We start from the raw sequence: 18,124 nt of genomic DNA on the forward strand, positions 1-18,124 counted from the left end.
GGCCCTGACTGAAGATGGCGTGTCCGGATCCTCTTCATCGTCCGTGTCCTGCGAAGGTGGAGGAGTAGTTGGAGCCAGAGGCTGGGGCACAGGAACTGCAGCCGGGGGCTGAGGAGCCGGCAGAGGCTGGTACGGAACCGGCTGAGGAGTCGGCCCCGGTGGAGGCGCTTGTGGTGCCGCTAGCATAGTCGGGAGGACTTCCCCTGATGGCGTCCTTGAGGATAACCCCCATCCGAAGTGAATTCATGAGCCCGAGGACCCTCTCGAAGAAGCCCTCCTCAGCGGTCTGAGGGGGGGCTAGGAGGTACCGACGGGTTTGCCAGGGGCTGCTGGAGCCGCTGCATACCCTGCCCATATGGACGCAGTGGGAAGCTGCCCTGTGCTTAAGAAGGATAGGCTGTCAGCCACATACCTGGTTGAGGACAATCCCACATCGACACTTGTTCTTCGCCGAACTCCTGGAATGGCATCTGACAGGTGCCTCCATCTGGCACGGCGGCCATCTTGTCGGGCTGCCTGCCACGTGCCTGCGCCGTGTTGCTCGGCTCGCTGGGTTCAGCCTACACCAGGACTCTTGTATGTGTATCATGAGGCTGACCCTGCTACTCTGGCATAGGCCCGGCAGGTGCGACACCCCAGACCCGGGGATCGGTAGAGCTGCGTTTAGGCTACCCCTCGGACGTATTACCAGTACTAGGACATAGCCCCTGGGCCATAAGGACGGTACAAGGGCGGAGTCCCTTGGATGACGATCCGGTACAAGGACCTCCCGGTCCCTCAACACTGCCACCGGGAGGATCCAAGTATCCCTCGGCCCGATAGCTGAAGCAGCCTCGGTGCACGTGCTGGTACCTGAACGGTGCCTACCACGGCGGGAGAGTCCTTGGGAAGGAGTCTAGTTTGCGGGGTGCATGGAAAATGGCAGGCCCTTCCTTGGTCCTGGCTCGGAACTCTGGAGGTAACTTCTGGAAGAGCTCCCTCCACCTGGCTAGTCTGTTCTTCAGTGCTTTCGATGACAGCTAGCCACAAGCTGAACGAGCTTGCCAACCATGGTCTGGGTCAAGGCAACGTAGGCAGAGGGCATGGGGGTCTGAAGTTGCGAAGAGCCCGTTGCAGGATGGACACCTGCTGAACCCTGTGCAAGTCGACATGCGCCGGGGAGGAGCGTGGGGCCAGAGGACTGCGTACCTGAATGATAAAAAGGCAAAAAAGACAAAGTAGTATCAATGCGTGGAATTACATGGCCAAAGCCAAACCCAGGAGCGCTGGTGAATTCGGCCCGTTCCTGTTGGCGTGGAAAAGGGGACTGAGGTGTGGCGCCAGAGGGCAGTCAGGGAAGCGCATGCTCCGTGGGCCGCACCCCTGGACGCCTCAAAATTTAAACGGGAAGGTTTTTTCTGGTAAAAAAGGTTCCATCTCCCGTCCCTTGGAAGGGACGCCCATGCATCATGGAGGAAAGGAGACAGGACATAAAAGTAGGAGCATAGCTGTGCTGGGTGATTCCGACGTCTGCTGACGTGTGGGCCCCCCTCACCAAACAGTCGTCCAGGTACGGATACACAGGGTGTCCTCTGTGGAGGTAAGCAGCCGAGGGCGCCAGGCACTTTGTGAAAGTCCCGGCAGCTGACTTTAAAGTCAAAGGAAGAACCCGGAACTGGTAATGTGTGAGCGCGTCGTCAATCTTCTCACCTAAAAGATGTTCCCCTTCGCAAGGCAGGTCCACCACCTTGTGCTGAACCTCTGGCCGTAAATCAGTACAGTGCAGTCAAGCCTGACGCCGAAGCACCACTTCATTATTAATCTGTTTAAACCCAGACTCTGCCAGGTAGACCGCAATATTGATACTATGATTCAAAAAGTTTCCTCCCCCTCATGAACCAAAAGCATTGCCTCTTTCTGTTGCTGCTACATCAGGTGGTCCAACAGAGGAACCACTGTGTGCCACATCTTGCGGTTGTACCGCGCCATCATAGCCAAGGAGTTGGCCGCCTTCACCGTCGTAACACTCACCGCGAGTACCTTTTTATCAAAAGCATCCAGTTTACGGCCTTCGTTTATGCGGGGGAGTCGCAGACTTCAGCTGGGAACAAGACTTTCTACTTGCAGCAGTCGAAACAAAGGAATCCGGAGTGGGTGGCGCATTGTCCGAAGGCCTTCCTGCCACACATGGTCCAATACGGAGATCGAGAATACTGCCTTTCGCCTCTTCCACATATGGTCAAACAAAAATCGGTCTTTCCTCTCCTCCTCTGGGATGAGGACAAACTCGTTACAGGCCTTTGCCATCATTGCATGAAAGCCTCCAATATCATCAGGCAGAAATAGCGGGCTACTCTGAGCATCCAGATCTGGATCAGTGTCCCAGGTATCCTCCCATCGGGGCGACAATGAGACCATCAAGAGTATGTCCTGTGGAACGCTATCCGCCCCAAACTCAACTAGTTCTCCTTCCTGATCCCTCTGAGGCGGGCTGAACCATCCGGGAGACGGCAGAGGAGGGCAGACCGGGGAAGACTCCCTGGGAGGAGGTCCTCTACTGCAAGGGGCTGCCGATACATGCTGACGAGGAATGGTAGGTAAATTCTCTATCAATCGAAATGCCGGTGCCTGAGGCACAGGGAGCCGGGCGTCCAACTTGCACACAAGCGATTGCAACGTCGTCAATACCTGCATCTAGAGTACCGAGTGCGGATTGACCAGAGGATATTGAGGATGGACAGCCCACAGGCCCCCAGACGTGGACGGAAGAACATGCTGCAGACCCAACACCTAAGGATCCAGAAATGGATGCCCTTCCTCCTCCTGGTTTGAATAAAACTCAAAGGTCGAGGGTGGCTCATGTTGGAGAATATCCATTGGGAGAATGGACGTGAATGTAACCAAGACTGCCACTTCGTATCTCTGGAAGACGGCGGATCGACATCAACCACCAGCTGCGCTGCACTTCCACCATAGTTGACAGGGCGGTCGTCAATGAAGCAGTCAGCAAGGGCGTCAACTGGACCGTCATACGCAGGGTCGTCGATGTGGCATAGATGTTCAAGTTGTCGTTGCTGGAGGTACCTTCAAGGAAGACGTTGGCAGAGCAGATGAGAACGGATCTGCTGTAGGCGCGGTCATAAACACCAACCCCTCCTTAAGACAGAGAAGAGGCCCGCTTGGACGAAGACTTGGAACAGTGTTTAGAGGACTCGTGGCCCTTAACGCTGCACTACTCGGCACCTTCCTTGCCACCGAAGACTCTGCACCTTTAACCAAATCTGACGCCACCCTGGCCTACATGCGTGTCTTCTTAGGCGCTGGCTCAGCCGATCACGCCCTCTGGTGCAATGGCTATCTCTTGGCCGAAGGAGTAGAGGACCTGCCCCACCGGGAAGAGACTACCCCCGAAGCGTATAGGCACCTTCATTCAGCCAGCACGATTACGCCGATTACGTTCCCCGAGTCTTTTGGGAGAACCCCCAACACACTATGCAGTTGTCGGCAGAGTGATTGGGGTACATGTAGTACAAGCAGTCTACATGGCCGTCCCCATCATACACGTTTGAGGCCACTGGTCTCACACGGTCGAAACAATGACTTCTTCGGGCCCAATATGACGGATCCTAGAGGAACCACACTGGAAATGGCGAAGGCTGTGTAGAAAAAAAGAACAAATTCTCTGGAGTGAACACGAGGTGATCCAACAGTTTTGGAAGACGGTTGAAATCTGAAGGGAAGCCACGGGGGTGGGGCTATATACTGGATGTCCCATTGGTGCTGCCTAAAGCACCCACAAAGACGTTGATAGGACACTCAAGGTGTCAATGTTTTTCCATAGGAAAACCACTATATTGAAGTTACCAAGGTTTCCAAGCCTGACGACGGGAAATATTCACAGCATGTAAATCCATGAAAGATCCAATGCGGGAGAAAGGAAGAATACCTCTGAGGAGGTGCAGTTGACAGTTTGACTTCTGAGAGACGTCATAGATGTGAGGAGAAAAGGAGAGTGTGGGTCAAAGATGACCCTGAGGTTCTTAGGCTCACAGGTGGGAGCAGGACGAGGGGCAAGGGAGGCCGGCCAGAGAGTGACAGGAAAGGAGGGTGCAGGTGTGCTGATGAGGAGAATCTCCATCTTACTGGCATTGAGGCCGTGATCATTGGTGGCACACCAATCCTGAATGGCAGACAGTCAGAGATGAGGGAGGGAGACAGTGTAGTCACTGGGCACAGCTAAATTCACAACAGCAGCAAATGTAAAACCTCTCTGGCAGGTCTTCCTCAGAACTGGTGCAGATTGTTGGAGACCTCCTGCAGGATGCCAGAGTGAGAAGTGGTACAGCCTTGGTGGGTCTGGGCAGGAAATCGTGAGCTCGAGGCATGTCCTTCACCAAACAAGAGCCCATAGGGAAAGGGTTGACAAATGGAACCTGCAGAGCACTAAAAAGGTGCCATTGTTGACGGGATTGTCGTCAGAACCGCTGACAGAGGTCTAGGCAGCAAGAAAACCCGGGTGTGGGAACCATCATACTGGTAAAGGCGACTGTTGTGGACGATACTTGGTGGTTGTCGACGAGGTACATGTTGACGGGGCAGTCGCTGATGGGGCGACGTTCCTGGTGGATGAAGCAGTCGATGACGATGTAGCCAGTGACAGATCCTTGGACAACATTGTGGTCAGGATGTAGGCAGTATATGAATGGGGGGGGCCAGTACTCTAAGATATTCTTCTGGCTGCACTTCTCAAAGGACCTGAATATACTCATCTTTGTAGCGTCTACCATGGTGTCAAAGTGAAGGCACAAGCCTGGGCCTGTGGTGCCACAAGTTGGCGATCCAACGATGGATAGAGGATTTCCACTGGCAACGGGTCCCTGTCGCTGGTAGTCACAGCGTCACAGAAGATGAAGATTTTATTAATTCTTGCAAAAATAGGCAAAAAACAGCAAAAAAAAATGTCAGTAGAAATCGAAAGATGGCCACCAGGGGTGAAACTTAGGACGACGAGTGTCATTGGCTGGGGCAGTATGGCCCGAGGTGACACTGAACTATAGAGGAGATAAGCAGTTAATTTTACGCAGGATTCCCAGTTTACAACAGGGAATATTCATGAGCATGTGAATTTTTGCAAGACGCCATGCTGGAGAAAAGCTAGGATTAACGATTGTTAGGGAGAATTCTCTCTTTAGGCTGAATTTCCTAACCGAGTGAGTCCCCCAGCAGCTTTGCTGGATTTCTGGAGTTTGTTTTTTTCTCCTGCCAAGAGTGAGACTCTTTTTCTCCCACTCTTGGACATGATTTATGGTGTTCCTTTGACTGTTAATGTGTTTTATGGGCTATGGGGTGCTTTACTCCAAAGGGTCTCATGTGTTTTTACTATGTGTGTTACACAGCACCCTCCGTGCAGAGACACAGGGGTGTCATAGTGACACCCCACCATAGACTCCAAACCCTGGGACTGACTACTGTCTCCCAGGGCATGTAAAGTCACCATTGGCTTTACTAGTCCCAAATTATTAACAGAAACCAGTACATCATATTGTGGACGTACTGGTCGGGGCAATTCCATTGCCCCGGGGTCTGTTAGTCGAGGGGGAACGTCTCCATCCCCCCTGATCGAGTTTTGGCTGGTGGCAGTGGATACTACTTTTTATATTCGACCGCGAATATATCCCTGTGGGATTTTCCCATTGTTCGAGGCTACCAACTTTAATTATTTAATTCTCATAGCCTTGAACATCCCGCCGGTTTATTTATTTAATATTAATTCGCCGGTTGGTATTTTTTGCCAGGACTCGATTCAAAAATGGCGTTTGTGTTCTCTTCTGTGACTCCATCCCAATTCGAGCCCTTTGTTCCAATTTTTGGCGGGCTTCTCCACAGAAGCCTCCAAAAGTGGTGCCACTCTGTCTGGGTACCACAAGGGGTGTGGGAGGGGGTTTAGGCACCCTGGATTGAGTTACTTTGGTAACTGAAGTCACACTCTTGTGTGATTGGCCCAAGTGGTGCGCCAGCCGGTTCACCACTTAGCATGTTTGATTGACAGCTAGGCTGAGTGAATGGGGGTGTGCTGCATAAAAGCAGGGCTTTGGGGACTGGAACTTCAGAAGTCGCCACAGGACCTGAGAATCCGACGAGGGAGAAGCTGAGCCGACCTACCACGACGACACAACCGGTGGAGCCCTGCGGAACTGACTCACCACTTCCCAACGACAGAGAAGATCTCCCGGCTGGAGAGGCTTCTTCCCCTGACTGGTGGGCACAACCAGTTTACCTTCTTTTCCTCGCATCCCAGGACGTCTTGTGGTCGAATTGCCCGTGCCAAGCACCCCGGCAACCGGATAGCCACTTACCACTGGACCACGAATAAAAGGACCGCTCCTTTTACCTGAGAACTCCTCGGCTGGTTTCTTCCCTGGCAGTGCAACGGACTCCTGTTTTCCTCCCCGACAAGATCCTCTCTTCCCCCGGACGAAGCACCGACTTGCATCCGCTGCCAGGAACAACTGCCCCCGCTGGAGTGTTCTCACCACTTTAAGGTACCGTGTCCGCCAGGCCTCCCTTTCTAAAGATTGCTACAAGGTAATAATAATCCCTTAACCTTCTAGACTGGGCTGGCCGCCTTGACCATCTAACTGGTCCCTTTCTTTGGTCCAACTCTTTCTGAACCTTTTCAAGACTTTTTGTACACTTCAACCGTGTGACCTTGGACACATTTTGTTCTGATCCTCAAAGTGGATCCGGCCTTCTGAACTCTAACTTCACGGTTTTACTTTGCCTTCCTCTCTTGTTGTGTTCTTGCGAAAGTGTTAAGATCTGTTTCAATTTATACCCTGCTTTTCTCTCCCTTTTTAAAACAAATTATTAGAGTGCCATCTGCGTTAAGCGCTCACTGCTGTCTGGAAATAAGTGGGGCTTTACTTAAGAATTGTCTAATATTCTTTTAAGGGAGTGTATATCTTTTAGGGACCGTGTTTTTGAACTGCTTAACATTAGTGCCTGTGTGTCTTACTAGATGTGGTTTTAAATAAATAATTATATCTCTTTTACACCAAGCTCTGGTCAGTGTTTACTTGTTCTACTGTGCTCTTTTGAACTATTGTGAATACTCTGTATACTGCCTAACTCTTCTTGAGGGAAGTCTGACTGCTCAGCCACAGCTACCAAGTGAATCTGTGTGGTACAGACTGCTACCAAGTGGGTTTACTGCCAAACACCTGTAGTCTTAAATCTTTTGCAGTGGTCCCAGAGCGAACTGCACAGGTTTCTGCCTAACAACGATTTCAACCACTTCATCCAGGGTTAAACTCAATTAATAGCAAAGGTAAAAAGCTGATGGTAGAAAAACAATTATCGGCATAAAAAAGGTGAACCACTTCAAAATAACAGGACTGCACAGAAAAACACTTATTTAGGAGTCTTTGGTTTAGTCATTAGACAACAGATTTAATTCAGTTCAGAAAGGTTTGATACCAGGCCAGCAGAAGCAGTTTGGAAGCAAGGTATTAGGGATATCCTAAATATAAGGCTTTGAAAGTCAAAAAGCCTAGTTTAAAATAGATATGATCCTCAAGCAGAAGCCAATGTAAAGTTTTTCAATTCTTGATACAGAGTCAAATTGTTTTGCTTTGATAATACATTTTACAGAAGCATGAAAGACTAGTTTTAAAGGCCTCAATATATTGCTTGGAATGCCCACGAGTATAGCATTCCTGCCTTCGCTATGAGACAGAACCAAAAGATTGGACTACATCATGGAATGAATTAGGGGAAATAAGATCTCACATCCTGCTTAGAATAACAAGATAATGGGGCCAGCTGAACTGTTTTAGATAAATGAAGCCTCTGACAGATCTTCGTTGATGAGAAAGCCCAAAGATTTAGCTGAAGACGACAAACTGTTAGTGTATAGCCAATTACCTAAATGAAAAACCTCTTTGATTCTCATGGCTAGATAACAGGTGTGTATCGTCAGCGTACTAATGTATATTGACTCTGAAAACAGGGTCTTCCAATAGTACCATATATAAATTAAATAATGGAGACAAAATGGAACCATGTGGGTCACCAAAACAGGGGGAAGGCTTAGCAAAGCTAATTTGGGTGATGTGCTGTCTAAATGAGAGAAAAGAGCTAAACCAATTTAAGACAACTCTGTTAATACCCATATGATCGGGTTTACAGTGTCATCTGATTCACCATATGAAATGCTGCCAACAAATCAATCAGCACTTGCAACCAGGTAACCCACAGTCAGTAATTAGGGGATGCCATCCGTCACTTAAAATGTAGCAATCTTGTTCCTATAGTTTTCTCTAAAACTCTGTTGATAAGATTACAATAAGTCTGCATTGGATATAAAAATCTGCTAATTGTAATGATCCTTTTTTTTTCTAATATTTTCAACGGGAATGGTAAAATCTAGATCATTTTTTTTTAAAAAACAACTTAGCTTTGTGTGCACTTTTTCACAAACCTGGACATTGGCAGAATTGTTCTTTCTTCGTGGTAGTCACTGTCGCATTCGGTTATGTATTCTCGCAAAACTGTTAAAACTCGAACCATTCGTATGGCTTCCTGTCTTGCACAATTAATACTGTCTTTGTCACCATCCAAAACACACAAAGTGTCATAGGAGGCTTTCAAACGATCAAAACATGATTGAATGAAGTCTTCATGAATTTCCACCTAAAGAAATTTGAGAATATTAAAACATTTACAAAATATTTAAATGAGCAGACATCATTAAAATGTGTATTTATTTAGAGTCACAGACGGCACTAAAGTGGTCAACATTAGAACATATGTTGCCAGCACAAAGGTATTTTGAACTGATCCATATGCTCAGTTTATCCACTGCAAACGTTTAATTGGAAAAATTATTAAGGAATCAATCTACTTTATTTGACAACAGTTTTGTTTGCACCCCTATTTCATGAAAACACACAAAGGCACTAAACACTTCACAGTGGCCTCTAGTTTACTTTTAGAAAGCTAATCAAGGGATAGGTTGTGTAGGTCTCATGACGATCTATAAACGATTTCCACTGCATATAAGTAAAGGGAAAGCTCTTGACATAGGCCCAACAGTTGTTATTAACACTAAATGCCATCCTTTCACAACATATAGGAATTTAACCAAATTGTGGTTGGCACAAGACATCAGTAACAACTCTTGAACTAAAGCGGCATAAAATACAAGCATGGCCATCTCACTCGCTCTTTGTACAACAACCTATGTATCCCCATGTGAACATCACCCCACATGGTATTCAGCAAGGAATGGGCTAATGTTTTAACTAAGTCACATTTGAAGGGATGGAAAAGCAGCTAGAGGTAAACGGGGTCCATTTTCTAAAAGAAAACATTTGTAGTTTTATTCCCTGGCAATTGGCCCGCCAATGAGCGAGTGTTCCGATTGGCAGTGAATAAAAGGAGAGATCTAGTAAATCAAAACAACAGGGTTGATAGAACATGACGGACGCTAGCAATAAAAGAAAACTGACAATTCCTGAGTGCTCTGCTGGGAGTTTCAATTTGAACGAGCAGCAGATTAGCAGACTCAAAATTCTAGGAATGGGAGACAAACCTCAGGGTTCTTGAGTCCTAACCAAGCATGACAATACCAGCGTAAGTGTCCACATGCACTAACAGACAATACCAGCGCAAATGTCCACATGCACTAACAGAAATGCTACTTGTGGTAAATATAAGTTATCTTTGATAGAGTCACATGCTTTCAATATGCCACAGACCGGCTGTGAATCCTTGGTTAGCATTCGATATAAGGCATTTATAACGCGCCTATACAAAAGTGTTTCAAGGCGCGACAAAGCAGGGAGGGGAACAAAGGGAGGACAGACAACGATCCTACTAGGCCAGGTGTCATTCAGATCACGCAAGTGCGTGGGAAGAGGGTAGGGAGAGTGCAGTACATGGGAATAGATAACAATAAGTAAAGTAACGGCCAGCATGTGGCAAGTGCAAGGGTAAGTGCAGACATCAGGTTTCAAGGCTGATAGGGGGACTGTAGGGATACAGAAACAGTCCCAAGTGCTGGGGTTGACAGGCGGGCAGTGCAGGTGTGCGACACTGGCGGGGGAGGGACCTGGGCCCGAGATCAGAGGGTGTCCAGGTAGCCAGTGCAATTCAGGTTACAGCCAGGTCGTCAGCAGAAGAGAGGAGGAGAAAAGGCAGAAGCAAAGAGAAAGGTTTTGAGGTTCTTCCGGAACCGGAGAGGGTTCTCCTCAAGTTTAAGGGAGGCAGGCAGGCTGTTCCAGAGGGAGGCACCAGCCGAAGAAAGATCTACCAACAATTCGTTGCTTGGAGAAGCGACTGACCCCGAGGGAGTTGGAGGGGAATGAGGGAAGAGCTTGAGAAGGAAGATATTTAGGAAGGTATTGAGGCCCGAGGCCCCAGAAGGCCTTGTGGACGATGCAGAGGGTTTTGAACTTAATACGCGCAGCCACTGGGAGCCAGTGCAGAGATTTCAGTCCTGGAGAGATACGATCCCTGGGCTTGAGGCCAAGGAAAAGTCCCGCAGTCTTGTTCTGGATGAGTTGCAGAGGGCGGAGAGTAGAAGCAGGCAGATTTAGAAAGAGGCTGTTGCAATAGTCCAGCCTAGAGAGAACCAGAGTTCTGGAGACAGTGAGCTTCCGGAGGAAGGAGAGGAAAGGAAGAATACCGCTGAGGAGGTGTAGCTGGTAGTGTGACTTCTTGGAGACGTCAGATGTGAGGAGAAAAGGAGAGTGTGACATCGAAGATGACACCGAGGTTTTTTGCCTTGCAGGTGGAAGCAGCAAGAGGGCCAAGAGAGGCTGGCCAGAGAGCTACAGGAAAGGTGGGAGTGGGTGTGCCAATGAGGAGCATTTCAATCTTACTGGCATTAAGGCACAGGTCATTGGCGGCACACCACTCCTGGATAGAGGACAGTCAGAGATGACAGAAGGAGAGGAGGCGGCCGAGGGTCGCCTGAAAATGAGCTGGGTGTCATCCGCATAGCACTGAAAGTTGGGGCAGAGAGTGGGGATGCAGTGGGCAAGGAGTGCCAGGTATTGGTTGAACAGCCATGGAGAGAGTTTAGACCCCTGGGGGACACCACAGGTAGAGAAAAAGATAGCAGAGAGGAAGGACCCAAGTTGGACCTGGGAGGGTCGGTCAGAGAGGAAAGAAGTCAGCCACACCAGAGCCTGACCAGTGATACCCAAGTTAACATGGAGACGGTTGAGCAGGATAGCATGGTTGACAGTGTCAAAGGCAGAAGAGAGATCAAGCAGGATGAGGAGGCAAGGGGTGTTAGAATCAAGATTGGAGAGCAGATCTTCACAGATGTTCGGGAGAGCCGCACTGTGGACAAGAACAGCAGCTGGTAAAGGAGACAACATGCAGCGGGATACGCTGGCAGCATGGACAGAGAACAACCGAGAAGCAGCACAGCGGAAATGGCACAGTGGTAGAATTGTTACCTCCCATGTGAAGAGACCTTTGTTCAAATCCCCATTAAGTACGATGGGCAAACTGAAATGAATAAAATAAAACAACAAAACTGGTGAAACAAAATATTTAACAGAGCAAGAGGAACACAGAGAGCCATACCTACCACCTACCCGGGAGGCGCAAACCAGATAAACTGGAAAAGCTCATATATACAAAGGTTAATTGAAACTCTTAATTGACTCAACTGATATTCAAACTGGCCAGCAGGGGATGAACTACCCTTGGAGGCATGTGATGTTAGCACTACTTACACTAATGAGAGAAGACTGACAGTTCAGCCAATCAGTAGCTGGCTAGTGGAGAAAGGACTGTATAAAAGGGGAGTACGTTCAGTGGGAAGGTGTCTCAGCTGGGTACTGGTTCCCAGTCTCACTGGTTTGGGGAAACCAGTGGAGAAGAAGCCTGAAGTATGGATGTTGGCAGGCTGAATAAATGGCAGACCAGTTTAAGAAAAGCACACAGCACTAATCGTAATGGGATGCTAACTAGGTGCCTCAGGACTCTGCCTGGTTTGGTAAATACAACTCAGTATTCACGGCGTCAATAGTTATATCTGTCGTGTTTGACAGAGTTGACTCATCTCCTTTGGTCTAAATCAGCCAAATGGAAAATTCCATATGGATTATTGCCTTCAATTACTGGGCTGCATGTTAACACCTCAATCCAGGTTAGACCGGATCAAACTGGCCAGCTTTCCAGTAAGATCGAGAGTTGGTCAGGTTTGAGGCTTTGGTGCATTTTGGCCCCCTGTCTCAGTTTCTGATGCACACGCATATTTAGATCGGTTTCATGTGCTCATCTAAGGATAGGCAAGTTTGGAATTAACGAATAACGTACGCTGATGATTATTTTTTATTTGATCATACCCCAATCGGCCTTCGGAGGCTTTCAAGTGCTTTTTCAAAATTTGCTGAGGTTAATTTTTTAGTAATAAATACAAAAAAAAGACTAAAATCATACAGTTTACTAAGAAAAGAAAGGTATTTAAATATAAATGATGGTTGGAGAAGGAAACCATGACACTCGAAGATGAGTTAGTGTATTTGGCTTTAACTATATGCAGTAAACCTCCCAAGGTATTTATCGAACGGCAGTTAAAACAAAGGCCTCTAACTCTGTCAAATCAAAAGATCAAAACCAACCAAAAAGTACGGCTGATTTTCGATTAAGCCTTCCCTGAATTTTCTGGAGGGGAAGCTGTCCCAAAATTAGTGTATGGGGCGGAGCGTCTCTGCACAAACGCTCCAAGCTTTTTTGACAACATAGATGCAATCATTTGGCGCAGGGTTTTAAGAGTGTCAAATGCTGTGCCAATTGCGGCAATACTCTGACTTGGGACTTGAGTCTCTGCAGGTCAGAGCAAAACGGAGGCTGTTAACTCTGGTAAGAAGTATATTAAATCCTGCAGCTAACACTTTATATGAAGAACCAAGTAGGGCCCTGTTTTGAAAAATAGACTGTATCTTGGTAGTGGTGGAAGGTCTAAGGGATTCGATCCTTTTGGAAATAAGAAAAAGAGGGACTGAGTAGGAGATGTTTCCTGAGCAAGTAAAGCAATCCCTTTATCAGCAGGACTGGAGCTCCACTATTAGTAAGTTACATGAGTTTCCATCGATGCAACATCTGAATTTGGAAGATAGGAAATTGGGATTGTGGTCCCCTATTTGAATAAATACCTGAATCGTTATTACAATTACAGAGAGGACTTTTGTCGATTCAGGTGGAGTTTATTTCTTACGGGGCAAATCCTACTCTGTCACTCCCCAATTTCTTAAGAGGATGCCCCATGTTTTTGCATGGATAAAACAAAATTGAAATCAATGAAGCACATATTGCGTCACTGTGAAGCTCTAAATGAACAGCACACTATTTATTTTGCAAAATTGTAAAAAGGTACCTTCATGGATGGCAATTCATTTTGGTTGTACTGGTTAGGTGGTTCTTCTACCTCAATATGTATTGCCGTAATTGGTTTTCTAAGGAGTTTGAAATTGAGACCTAAATGAAAGATAAGCTATGAAATTTCTATTTTAACATGACAGAAGTTTTATATGTATTTTTATAACTTTATTTAGTCTTTGGTATAAGGTGATTTGTATTTTAATAGTTTATATTTGTAAAACTGTTTTTTGGTGTAATTGAATTTGATCATTTTAAGAAATGTATTGATATTTGAACTGACATTTTTTTTCTCTGTTTTGTAAAGGTTGAAGTTTCTTTAACCACATACAAATAAAAAAAAAAGATCAAATGCTGGAGAACCAATGTTTCAGGTTCTGAAACCAGAGTCTGTAGGGTCCATAAAATATCCATAGACCGTTAATGCGCTGCAGATCATAGTTCTGAGGGGCCCGGCAGATCCAATGAAAGTGGGGCTTGTGTTGGAAGCACTGGAGGAAGGGGGTAGGGGGATCTGCATTAGACAATCCAGATAACCACCTCGTCCTCGGAAAACACCCCTTATGGGTACTCAAATGCCCAGTATTAATAGGGTGTGCCAAGATCTCCTCAGGAGGAAACTTGGAAGTATTGACTGAGTGGGTGTGATAGACGGCTGTAGGTGAACATGGACGGTTTATACCTTTTAAATAATCTGAGCAGCTCAGAAGCTGTGTGCAGATGCGCTAACTAGAGGGGCATAGATGAGGAAATGGTCATCGACTAGGTCTTTGCATCAGAAACTTTTGCGACCATCTGTTCAGTGGTCATTGAAGGGGAGGCCTAGTGGGTGTCAGACTTGTACTTGACAAGAAAGTCGCCAGAGTCGTCGATGGTCAGAGCTTTGCGGACGAAGGTAGTTTAATCGCCGTCCATGTTTTCAGAGTGACGTGGTTTGAAGACACACCCATTGACTAGGATTTTGTTGTCTGGGTTATCAGAAGTTTATTTGTAGTCAGGAGGCAGCAATAGTAGGAGTAGGCTTGTCAGGCATTGCAGATCTGTCGGCCTATCCGAGCATGTGTAAAATCACCTTTACCGTTTTCCCACAGGAGCTCTCCTCATGGGATTGCGACCTCTTAAAAGGGAAAACATCCTCTCGAGTCCTGCTAGAACGCATGGAAGCACAGCTCCTCATTAGATCAGAGTCTGAGGCCCTTCTGCTTTCATCGAACGAAGACCAAACTCTCCTGTGCCCATCTCTCAGAGTCTTATTAGAGAAAGACTGGTAAAGAACATGAATTCGGATTATGATCTGGTAGAAACAGGACACTCATGATTTCTATCCTGCACATAGAGTGGTTCAGTTTGCAGGTGGAACACGTCTTGGAAAAAGCTCTTTCATCATGGTGAGGGGTGGGTGGGAGTAACACTTCACTGTGCTCAACCCTGCAAGCACACAGATTAACTTATGACCCTCTAAGGTAAGCACCTGAACCCCACTATAGAAACGCACATATCTATAGTTTTCAAACCATGTCAAATGTAACGTTGAATGATCAGGATTCTTGAAGAAAACGTTGGAAGTGAGCACTTTTGATGAGGAGTCCCAACACTAAACGTGTGGTAAAGAAACAAAGCTAAAGGATGCCATGCTTTTTGGCAAGAGGGTAAATGATCCACATCAGCAATAAGAGAATACTTAAGTGAAAGCAGTATTTTATTTCTACGAAATGCTTAATGTTAGCAAGGATCCCCAGCTCTATGAAAGGTCCAATACGAGAGAATAATGGGGTGTTATCCGGAATGAGGGCAGTATCGGAGCAAGCAGTGCAGCATTTAGATGCAAAAAGAAAAGCAGTGGGGCATACGCCCATAAAGAAGTGAATCCCCTCGCCTCATGAGAATTCTTCCAAACCCATTCTTTAGTCCTTCGAAACGCTGAAGACTTAGCATATTAGTGCGGTAGATGGGGAAGGAGAGGGGACTTGTGGCGGAAATGGGACTCTGGACTAGGAGTACAGTAGTCATTAGGGTAAGTAATATTTACTCCCCGTTTCTTTAATATCTTTTGGAGATTGCAAATCACCCAACCGTAAAGGGCGAAAGGAATCCCTTTGTGGGCACAAAGTTGAAGCGTGCCAAAACAAGGGCAGATCTGGAACTGACAAATGCTTTAGTTTATAAAGCATCCAGTGTAGCCCAGATGGCCGCCTAGCATATGTCAAGAGAAACATGACAATGGAAGGCTTCTAAAGCCGTGTACACATGAACATACTACTTTTATTGAGATGCCAAGGACGACGGAGGTGGGGGAGTAAACTAGTCAAAGTAGGAGGATGGATCCTAAGTGGGCCAAAGTAGTGTTTCTTGATCACTGGGGTGGACAGAGAAAAACATGTGTCCTCCTTATTAAGGTCGGAACGAATTATGAAAAGATAAGTAGGAAAATAATTTAGAGATCCCAGAGTGTGCCAGATGATACATGACCAGGAGGATGTGATTGATCAATGCGGTAAGGCGGGTAAGCCCTTTGTCCAGTATCCATTCACAGAACCATGTACAATAAGCAGCGTATTGGGTACATGTGGAAGACTTAATTGATCACTAGATAAAATCCATGTCTTTTGAGACAATCCGAGCTTCTCAAACAGTAAATCATCGGCGATGTGACCTCTAAGGAAAGATATTGAGGGGTGGAATGAACACATTTTTTTTGCTTCCCCTGAAACACAAGATCTGGCTTCTGGGGGAGGTGCCATAAATTCTCAGATTTAGAAAGTCATAGAAAGACAGATTCTGATTTGCATATTGTCTTTCCCCTTTTGTAATGGCTTGGCAGGGAAAGAACGATGGTCTGAAGGGTTGCCCAGAGCAATGCTAGAGGTCAAGATTAATTCTAATGCTTCCAGCCATCACCTCTTGTTTTGCTTAGTCACCCCCGAGTGGGACGGGTATGTCGAGATGTGGGTCCCATGCCTGCTGGGCTTGGAGACCAAAGCTACTCCTCAACAATGAGGCCCAACAAGAACATTTTTGGGATACTTTTGGTCTCGTGCAGAAGGGATGTGACCAAGCAGTTTGGGCTGGACTGCCCCTTTTGAGATGGGGCCACGCCTGATTTTCATATGGTCTTTCCCCTTAGGTAATGATTTGTCAGGTGAAGAAAGATTGTCTAGAGGGTTGCCTATTTCAATCCCAGAGGTTCCGATTAACTCTAAACCTTCAGGCCATCAACTCTTGTTTTGCGCAGCGAGACACCACCAGAAAATAACCTGATAGAGTGATTTAATTTGTGATGGACTTTCTGGATGAAGGGGAAGAGGTGCGTGTGTGTCTGTGCCAGAGCATGTTGAAGGTGTCCCCACAGAGAGATGATCCTCCAACATCCCATGAAGCATACAGCAGTCTTTTCTTCTGTGATACCACCATGTCTACCAATGTGGAGACCCACTGATTGAAAAGCTTGGTCAACCAAATCCTGGGTAAACTCGCACTCAGAATACGAATGCAATTTCATGTAAGGAATAGCTCCTGGAAAGATATCCATGGATGGATATCAAGGCCACAACTCTGCAGCAAACCTGCTCAGGGTTGAATACTGTCCCGGCCTATTAATTGAAGCAAACCATTGCAGTCCTGTTGTCTGTATAGATTAGAACTACTGACCCCTGAGATGGCGTTGGAAGGCCCAGAGTACTACGAATTTGGACTTGGGTTTGAGGACATTTATACACAGCAAAATCCTCTTGCGGTTAAGCTTTAAGAATGCTAGTCACCTGCTAATTATGTAGAGTTCATTCAGCTTCCGATGCATGATAGGGCATCCGCCTAGTTGAAGAACCTGATAACACCTTGAGGACAAATACCCAGTGCATGTGTGGCATAGCCTTCTCCCTGCAGAATGTCAACTAAGAATGAAATGCAGCAATGGTATGGTGCTGGGTCCTATGGACATTCAGTCTGATGCCAGAGAAGGCAAATGAGTCAAAGTAAAGAACCTGGTCTATCAAAGTGTGTTGCGGATGAAGGACCTTACCAGCGCACCATTGACAAAACCTCATCCATTTGCTTTTGCACTGAGACCCAGTCAACTGTTTCCTGGCCACCTTAATGTCCATATGCTCTTCCGTCTGTCTTAACAAAACAAATATCAGAGAGTGGGGACTCTGACCACAGTAGGCAGGCATTATCACCTCTGAAAGATCACAAAAAAAACTCAGTTCAGACAGCAAGGCGCTATCATAATCAGATGAAAATTTGGACATCCGAGTTTGTGCACTTCACTAGACAGTAGCATAAGAGGTGGAAAACAGTACAGAGAATGTTTATCCCATGGTAGGAACAAATCGTTTCATGGAGAATGTCCACAGAACGTTCCACGAAGCAAACAATGGTTATTTTTCTTGCCTCACCTTGCAAATAAATTAGAGAAAAGGAGAACCCCACATTGCAATCTTTTGTTGAACTACTAGCAGCCTTGTCTGCCTGCTGAGCTCATCTACCCGCGCATAGAGCTCGGATGCCAGATGTGACTACACCAGCAAAATGTATTCCAAATAGAAGCTAACCAACAGAGAAGAGCCTGTACCCTTCCATGTGTATAGATAAAATATATTTGTGGTGTTCACAGTGACAATCAACACTTTGGTCTGCAATGGAAGGAAGGGCCAGAAAGAAGGATTTGCATGCCAACACGTTTATATGAGCTTCCTTGCCCTGTGGGCCCACCAATTCATGCACTTTCAGATACCCCAAAGTGGCATCC

General features: G+C 46.6%; 1 protein-coding gene across 3 annotated transcripts in view; it reads right to left on the reverse strand.

The window, feature by feature from the left end:
* Nucleotides 1–18,124, reverse strand: part of USP9X (ubiquitin specific peptidase 9 X-linked) — a 2,614,063-nt gene that overhangs the window by 1,480,897 nt on the left and 1,115,042 nt on the right. For all 3 annotated transcript variants that reach the window (XM_069636534.1, XM_069636533.1, XM_069636535.1), the window contains exon 18: nucleotides 8,459–8,670. In XM_069636534.1, coding sequence (XP_069492635.1) covers nucleotides 8,459–8,670 — 212 coding nt within the window. The remainder of the gene's footprint in view (nucleotides 1–8,458; nucleotides 8,671–18,124) is intronic.

Source organism: Ambystoma mexicanum, chromosome 7p, assembly GCF_040938575.1.
Source record: "Ambystoma mexicanum isolate Mex_15411 chromosome 7p, UKY_AmexF1_1, whole genome shotgun sequence".
Lineage (NCBI taxonomy): Eukaryota > Metazoa > Chordata > Amphibia > Caudata > Ambystomatidae > Ambystoma > Ambystoma mexicanum.